This window comes from Trichomycterus rosablanca, chromosome 20, assembly GCF_030014385.1.
Source record: "Trichomycterus rosablanca isolate fTriRos1 chromosome 20, fTriRos1.hap1, whole genome shotgun sequence".
Classification (NCBI taxonomy): Eukaryota; Metazoa; Chordata; class Actinopteri; order Siluriformes; family Trichomycteridae; genus Trichomycterus; species Trichomycterus rosablanca.
Window position 1 is genome coordinate 26,797,405 of NC_086007.1, and position 9,583 is coordinate 26,806,987.

General features: G+C 42.6%; 1 protein-coding gene across 1 annotated transcript; it reads left to right on the forward strand.

Moving 5' to 3' along the window:
• Positions 1 to 613: 613 nt before the first annotated feature.
• On the forward strand, positions 614 to 9,583 carry fam131ab (family with sequence similarity 131 member Ab). Its single transcript, XM_063016841.1, has 4 exons — positions 614 to 808; positions 1,800 to 1,982; positions 2,787 to 2,918; positions 8,431 to 9,583. The coding sequence occupies exons 1-4, from the start codon at positions 685 to 687 to the stop codon at positions 8,895 to 8,897; spliced, it is 906 nt and encodes a 301-aa protein (XP_062872911.1). The 5' UTR covers positions 614 to 684; the 3' UTR covers positions 8,898 to 9,583.

Genomic DNA, 9,583 nt, shown 5'->3' on the forward strand with positions numbered 1-9,583 from the left:
ACACATCTTGTTATTTACAGTATTTACAGTACGCTTGATACGATACAGTCAGTAAATGACCTTAAATGATGTTAGCATCTGGAGGCGCCGGTACTTTCATCTTCTAGGCTGCACATGTTCTAATGAAGACTAGAACAAGGAAAGGCTAAGACCCAAACCACCCAGGACCAAAGCAAGACCAAGACCTATACCACCTAAAACCAAGGCAAGACCAAGACCTATATGACCCATACCTCCAAGGACCAAGGCAAGACCAAGACCCATACCACCTGAGATTAAAGCAAGACCAAGACCCTTACCACTCAAGACTAAAGCAAGACCAAGACCTATACCATTAAGGACCTAGGCAAGGCCAAAGCAAGACCAAGACCCATACCACCCAAGATTGATGCAAGACCAAGACCTATACGACCTAAGAACAAAGCAAGACCAAGACTCATACCACCCAAGATTGAAGCGATCAAAGCAAGACCAAGACCCCCCCCCCCCCCCCCCCTCCCACAGTGGTCTCAAGAATTGTTTTTGTTTTTATTTATTATTATATTTACAAAAATATTAAATTTTTATCAGTTTTAATAAATATAAATACTTTTACACAAACACCAAACAACACTCATCTAATCAACAAGTGAAATAGAGGGAGAAAAAATAGTATTAATTATAATTAATTATAATAAATAATAAATGATTATTCTGTGTATATTTTTATTGCAGGTAAATGTTGAGGACTCCAACAACATGTTACCCAAATCCAGAAGAGCTCTCACCATTCAGGAGATCGCAGCACTCGCCAGATCTTCACTTCTCGGTAACACAACTCTATAAAATCAGATCGCTGGAGTTAATATCTCTGTGCTTCTGTTTTAGCAGGGAGATGATTATAGATGCTGCAGTTCGTTTTTACTGTGTAACTGTTGTTCCTGCTGCTTTCAGGTCGTCCTGCAGCTCTTTTAGATTTTAGTCACTAAATTTCTTGAGGTATGAGGGAGGTGAAGATCTACTGTATGGTCTACACCCCAGAACTTCAAAAAAATTGTCCCTAAGGAGCTCGATTTCCTTAAACATTTGGTTCCTTAAACCCCTCCTGATTGGTTTTAATTGTATGTTTGGGTCTGTTCTTGTCCTGGAGCATGGAACTACCATTAGGACATGGTTTTGCGCCATAAGGTGCATCTGGTCCTGTAAGATTGCCTCAGTTTTGGTGGTGAAGCAATCATTGGAGGCTGCTCGTACTATTATACAGTAGATCCTTCATCGAGCACGACAGTTGAAGCACATTGAGGGATGACTTCCTAAAAACATAAATCCATCCAGTTAGACGGTATGGTTTTGTTTCCATTGCTCAGGGGTCCAGGTTGTGTGTTCCTTACATCAAGTCTGATGCGATAGGTTTGTGAATGTAGTGCCGGCATGATTCTCACCGCACATAGTTTGTGTTAGGACTAGATCCTTGAGGTGCTCATACATTGTGGCCAATCCAGTATTTGTCCTCTTTGGAACTCTGTTAGTTGCCTTTCGTTTTCTTATACAGCTGGGACTGTGATTCTGATGTGGTGTTTCCATTATTTTGTCCAACACCTGTACACGTACGTGTTTATGCGTGAAAAATGAAGTTTGGATACATATATGAGCGTACAGAATTATTAAAGATCCAGCATTTGGCCTCTTTGGAACTCTGTTGGTTGCCTTTTGTTTTCTTGTTAAATAACAGACTCACTGGTACAGCTGAGACTGTCATTCTGGGTGGTGTTTCCATTATTTTGTCCATCACCTGTATGCGTACGTGTGTGTGTGATCAGGTATCTCTCAGGTGGTGAAGGATCATGTGACCAAGCCGACGGCGATGGCTCAGGGTCGTGTTGCTCACCTGATCGAGTGGAAGGGCTGGTGTAAACCCACGGACGCTCCCAACGCCCTCGAGACCGACTTCAACTCCTACTCGGATCTCACGGAGGGCGAGCAGGAGGCCCGCTTCGCTGCCGGTGTGTATTCGCGTGTGTGTGTGTTTACAGGGATCAAAAATCAAAGTAAATTAATAAACTGTATGAGGAGAACATGCCAAAATTCACACACCGTGAACAGAGGCGAGGATTGAAACCACCGTACTGTAAAATATGAAGCCAATGTAATTTTTAATTGGGGGGGGTCCCCCGTCACCCTTGGTTCGTGCCCTTCCTTCCGTTTACACACACACACACACACACACACACACACACTCACGCTGATACTCTGGCCAGAATCGAACTCAGCTTCTGGGAAACCTTCCAAACTTCGACAGAAAAGCCTGCAGTGTGTGTGTGTGAATGTGTGTGAGTGTGTGTGTGAATGTGTGTGAGTGTGTGTGTGTGTGTGTGTGTGTGTGTGTGTGTGTGTGTGTGTGTGCTGATGATGATGAATGGGCCGTATGGATCTTCACACCACAGAATGGATTTTGGGGCGGAGGACGGGCAGCCACGCTCCGATTGGCCGGATACGAAGCCGCTTGGAACGGTTCCGAACTTCCCGTTTGCTGAATCATACAGCCAATCACGCATCAGCGTTTCTGCGTGTAAATGCGAACCCGTGTCCGCCGCGGCGAGGTCAGCGATCGGTAGAGGACGCTGATGTGTGATGTCATCACTGACATCATTAAGCTGCCGGTCGAAAGGTGTGGCGTGAGATCAGGACGTCTCCAGGTCAATGCCACGCCCTACCGAGGGTCACGCCGTTAAAACTGTGTACGAGTGTGTGTCTGTACGGGTGTGTAACAGTGTGTGTGTTTGTGTGTGTGTGTGTGTGTGTTACAGGTGTAGCTGAACAGTTCGCTATAGCAGAAGCTAAACTTCGTGCCTGGTCCTCAGTAGACGGAGACGAATACAACGATGATTCTTATGATGAGGAATATCTGTCTGCTAACGAACCGTCCACCCAGAGTACAGGTACACACACACACACACACACACACAGTACAGGTACACACACACACATACAGGTACACACACACACATACAGGCACAAACACACATACATACACACTCAGAGTACAGGTACACACACAGGTTCACATACACACACACACACACGCATACACACATACAGGTACACACACACACACACACAGCTTTACATAGAAACACACACACACAGGTACACACACAGGTTCACATAGACAGGTTCACATACACACACATACAGTTACACACACACATAAAGGTACACACATGTACACATACAAGCACACACACACATACACATACAGGTACACACACAGGTACACATACAAGCACACACAAACACACACACATACAGGTACACACACAAAGGTACACCTGCACATAAACATACACATACAGGTACACAAACACACACACAGGTACACATACAAGCACACACAAACACACATACAGGTACACACGGACACATACACACAGGTACACATACAAACACAGGTACACACACACACACACATGCAGACACAGGTACACATACACACAGGTACACACACATACACACGTGCACAAACAAACACACAGGTTCACATACAAACACACACACACAGGTACACATAGAAACACACACAGGTACACACACACGCTCACCCAGGTACACACACACACAAATGTACATATACACAGACACACACAGAATCTTTGTTCCTATTTTATAAATTTAGATATTTCAGGTATTTTGACTTGATGTGAAACGTCCCGCTCGTCCTCTCCTGTCTCCCCAGACTGACGTGTAGATCTTTGTGTTTTTGTCCCAGTGCCCCAGTTTCCTGTCTCGGTCTCTCTGAAACTCTGCACTTCCTGTAATCAGAGTTCACTTTTAGCGTTCACCACCATTCCGCCGGGTGTAAATTACACTCCGCTTCAGCTTCCAATCATCAGAGCAAATGTGATTTTATTTAGTGTCAGTAACATGTGACTCATAACATATTTATCATTTCTTTCTCCTGTTTCTCCTCCTCAATCTCTCTCTCTCGCTCTTTTCATTTTGCTCTCTGGTGCAACCTGATATCCCAGCATTCATTTCTACTGCAACTTTAATGCACAGTCAGACAGGCGGAAAAAACCCCCACAACGGCAATAAAAGCGGGCGGAGCCGAGAGGAACATAGAGGCTGTGTGAAACCAAACACAAAATCTGATAAACACAAAAGTTTTTCTGCTGCAGGATTTTTCAGTGATTATAAAACGTTTATTACAAATAATGTTTCACTATTTATTTGCAGTCGTGTTTTATATAATTTTCACACACACACACACACACACACAGGTACACACACATGCACATACAGGTACACATACAGGTACACACATACACATACAGGTACACACATGCACATACAGGTACACACATACACATACAGGTACACACACACACACACAGGTACACACACATGCACATACAGGTACACATACAGGTACACATACAGGTACACACATACACATACAGGTACACACATATACACATACAGGTACACACATGCACATACAGGTACACACACACACACACAGGTACACACACATGCACATACAGGTACACATACAGGTACACATACAGGTACACACATACACATACAGGTACACACATGCACATACAGGTACACACATATACACATGCACATACAGGTACACACATATACACATACAGGTACACACATATACACATACACATACAGGTACACACATGCACATACAGGTACACACATATACACATACAGGTACACACATATACACATACAGGTACACACACATACACATACAGGTACACACACATACACATACACATACAGGTACACACACATACAGGTACACACATATACACATACACATACAGGTACACACACATACACATACACATACACATACAGGTACACACATACAGGTACACACATATACACATACACATACAGGTACACACACATACACATACACATACAGGTACACACACATACACATACAGGTACACACATATACACATACAGGTACACACACATACACATACAGGTACATACACATACAGGTACACACACATACACATACAGGTACACACACACATACAGGTACACACACATACACATACAGGTACACACACATACAGGTACACACACATACAGGTACACACACATACACATACAGGTACACACACATACAGGTACACACATATACACATACACATACAGGTACACACACATACACATACACATACAGGTACACACACATACAGGTACACACATATACATACAGGTACACACATATACACATACAGGTACACACACATACACATACACATACACATACAGGTACACACACATACACATACAGGTACACACACATACAGGTACACACATATACACATACACATACAGGTACACACACATACACATACACATACAGGTACACACACATACAGGTACACATACAGGTACACACATACACATACACATACAGGTACACACACATACAGGTACACACACATACACATACAGGTACACACACATACACATACAGGTACACACACATACACATACAGGTACACACACATACAGGTACACATACATACACATACACATACAGGTACACACACATGCACATACAGGTACACACACATACACATACACATACAGGTACACACATACACATACAGGTACACACACATACAGGTACACATACAGGTACACACATACACATACAGGTACACACACATACAGGTACACACACATACACATACAGGTACACACACATACACATACAGGTACACACACATACACATACAGGTACACACACATACAGGTACACATACATACACATACAGGTACACACACATGCACATACAGGTACACACACATACACATACACATACAGGTACACACACATGCACATACAGGTACACACACATACACATACACATACAGGTACACACATACACTTACAGGTACACACATACACATACAGGTACACACACATGCACATACAGGTACACACACATACACATACAGGTACACACACATACACATACACATACAGATACACACACATGCACATACAGGTACACACACATACACATACAGGTACACACATACACATACAGGTACACACACATACACATACAGGTACACACACATACACATACAGATACACACACATGCACATACAGATACACACACATACACATACAGGTACACACACATACACATACAGGTACACACATACACATACAGGTACACACACATACACATACAGGTACACACACATACACATACAGGTACACACACATGCACATACAGGTACACACACATACACATACAGGTACACATACATACACATACAGGTACACACACATACACATACAGGTACACACACATACACATACACATACAGGTACACACACATACACATACAGGTACACACACATGCACATACAGGTACACACACATGCACATACAGGTACACACACATGCACATACAGGTACACACACATGCACATACAGGTACACACACATACACATACAGGTACACACACATACACATACAGGTACACATACATACACATACAGGTACACACACATACACATACAGGTACACACACATACACATACACATACAGGTACACACACATGCACATACAGGTACACACACATGCACATACAGGTACATATACACATACGGTGGCTCAGTGGGCAGCACTGTCGCCTCACAGCAAGAAGGTCCTGGGTTCGATCCCCAGGTGGGGCGGTCCGGGTCCTTTCTGCGTGGAGTTTGCATGTTCTCCCCGTGTCCGCGTGGGTTTCCTCCGGGTGCTCCGGTTTCCTCCCACAGTCCAAAGACATGCAAGTGAGGTGAATTGGAGACACTAAATTGTCCATGACTGTGTTCGATATAACCTTGTGTGAACTGATTAACCTTGTGTAATGAATAACTACCGTTCCTGTCATGAATTTAACCAAAAGTGTAAAACATGACGTTAAAATCCTAATAAACAAACAAACAAACATATACACATACATACACATACAGGTACACATACATACACATACAGGTACACATACAGTACAGGCCAAAAGTTTGGACACACCTTCTCATTCCTGTGGTTTTTCTTAATTTTTTTTAAATTTTCTATATTGTAGATTAATACTAAAGACGTCCAAACTATGAAGGAACACATATGGAATTATGTAGTAAACAAAAAAGTGTTAAACAAACCAGAATATGTTTTATATTTTAGATTCTTCAAAGTAGCCATCTTTTGCTGTAATGACAGATTTGCACACTCTTTGAAATTTTCTCAACCAGCTTTATTAGGTTTCCACCTGGAATGGTTTTCAATGAATGTTTGTGCCTTGTCTAGAGTGAATTTTTGGAATTTGTTGCTTTTTTAATGTGTTTGAGACCATCAGTTGGGTTGTGCAGAGGTAGAGTTGGTAAAATATAAAACATATTCTGGTTTGTTTAACACTTTTTGGTTCACTACATAATTCTTCATAGTTTGGATGTCTTCAGTATTAATCTACAATGTAGAAAATAAAAATAATCAAGAAAAAACATTGAAGAGAAGGTGTGTCCAAACTTTTGGCTGGTGTGTCCAAACTTTTGGCCTGTACTGTACATACACATACAGGTACATATACACACATACATACACATACAGGTACACATACATACACATACAGGTACATATACACATACTGTACATACATATACAGGTACAAACACACATACACATACAGGTACACATACATACACATACAGGTACATATACACACATACATACACATACAGGTACACATACATACACATACAGGTACATATACACATACTGTACATACATATACAGGTACAAACACACATACACATACAGGTACACACACATACACATACACATACAGGAACATACACACACATACAGGTACATATACACATACATACATATACAGGTACACACACATACACTTACAGGTACACATACACATACAGGAACATACACACACATACAGGTACACATACATACAGGTACACATATAAACATACTCATACAGGTACACACATATACAGGTACACACACATACACATACAGGTACACACACATGCACATACAGGTACACATACATACACATACTCATACAGGTACACACACATACATATACAGGTACACACACATACAGGTAAACACACAAAACACACACACACATACAAACAGGTTCACAAACACACACACAGAGATACACACACAGAGAAGACAGGAGAGGACGAGCTTATTTTTTATGTTCAGGACTCACTATTAGACTCGACCACAGACTTAACATTGTTTACTTGGTGTTTAGTCTGGTTTAGTTTACTGTGTCCTGTAGGTGGTTTGAGGCAGGAAACAATGTTTTATTTTAATTAATTAAAATAATAAATATTCTGTTATTCATTCATCAAAATGTCTGGGTTTTTTCTGTTTGCAGATTTATCGTCGTACCCGAATTACCTGCGAGATCTGATACACACTCGGGTCTGTGAGGCCAGGCTGTGCGAGGCAGAGAGCGGCGTCTCCGTTGACCTCTCACCGGGGTCGCCGCCCGACACGCTGGGGTCAAGCATGTGCAGTCTGGACGACACGCACCCGCTCCTACGTGACCTGGGTCGCTGCGGAGACGACCTCACGGCTAAGATTCTGGGCGCTCTGCAGGGCAGGGAGGACCTTTTACTACTGGCTCGTTTACAGCGGGCGGGGCAGAGGCGGGGCCATTCCTTCTCTGACACTTTCGAGGATGACGACGCGCCGCCTAAAGACTGCAGGGTTCGAGCCTGTCGCACGCCCGAGTTCTCCACGCGGAGGAAAGTGTCCGACGTGGCTTCCTCGGGCGTGGTGTCACTGGACGAGGAGGATGAAGACGTAGACGACGACGGCGCGGAGGAAAAAGACGCGTAAACGTTTGCTAGTTTATGTTTGTTGAAGTGACTCGGCATGTTTGCGTTGGCGTTTTTATGTGCGTTTAATTCATTTGGTTTAAAACTTTGCGGCGTCTCAACAATCTTTCCTGCTTAAACGAACCAACAAATAAACGTTTTTTGGAGCGAACGATTCCGAAATACCACCGTGACGGAGAGCGCAGCTCTCATAGCGACTAGCTACGATAAATACTGTTGTACATAACGGAGGAACGAAAGACTGAAACTATAAATGTACCTTCTGCATGTGTTCTGAAGTTCCGACCCAGCGTTTGATGACGGGCGAATGTTCGGTTTCAGTCCCTTTTTTGCACGGTTTGTAAATCTATAGCCCCGCCCATTGCATTCTGGGCCCTGGTTAAGCCCCTCCCCCTTTGCAAGAGACCGTTTGCATCGTACGGGCATGGCTGCTTGCATCGTGAAGCTCGTAACTATTCGCCAATCTGACGAAACTCTTCTAGCCTGTCGGCGTCAGCATGGATGCTGAAGATGCTGGAATGTTGAATGTTTGTACAGGAACGCGTCTTTTAAAACAAACAAAAAACTCATTTTATTTATTTGTTGAGCTATTTTGTCTTTATTTTTCTGAATGATCATTACAGTATTGACCTAAATATAAACAAAACCTGATATTATATATATTTATAATGAAAATGTGATATTATT

Excerpts from the sequence above, each read along its gene's own strand:
- fam131ab (XM_063016841.1), top strand. The coding sequence starts at position 685 with ATGATTATTCTGTGTATATTTTTATTGCAGGTAAATGTTGAGGACTCC. Across the intron at positions 809-1,799 it reads CGCCAGATCTTCACTTCTCG|GTATCTCTCAGGTGGTGAAG; the intron begins GTAACACAACTC and ends GTGTGTGATCAG. Across the intron at positions 1,983-2,786 it reads GGAGGCCCGCTTCGCTGCCG|GTGTAGCTGAACAGTTCGCT; the intron begins GTGTGTATTCGC and ends TGTGTGTTACAG.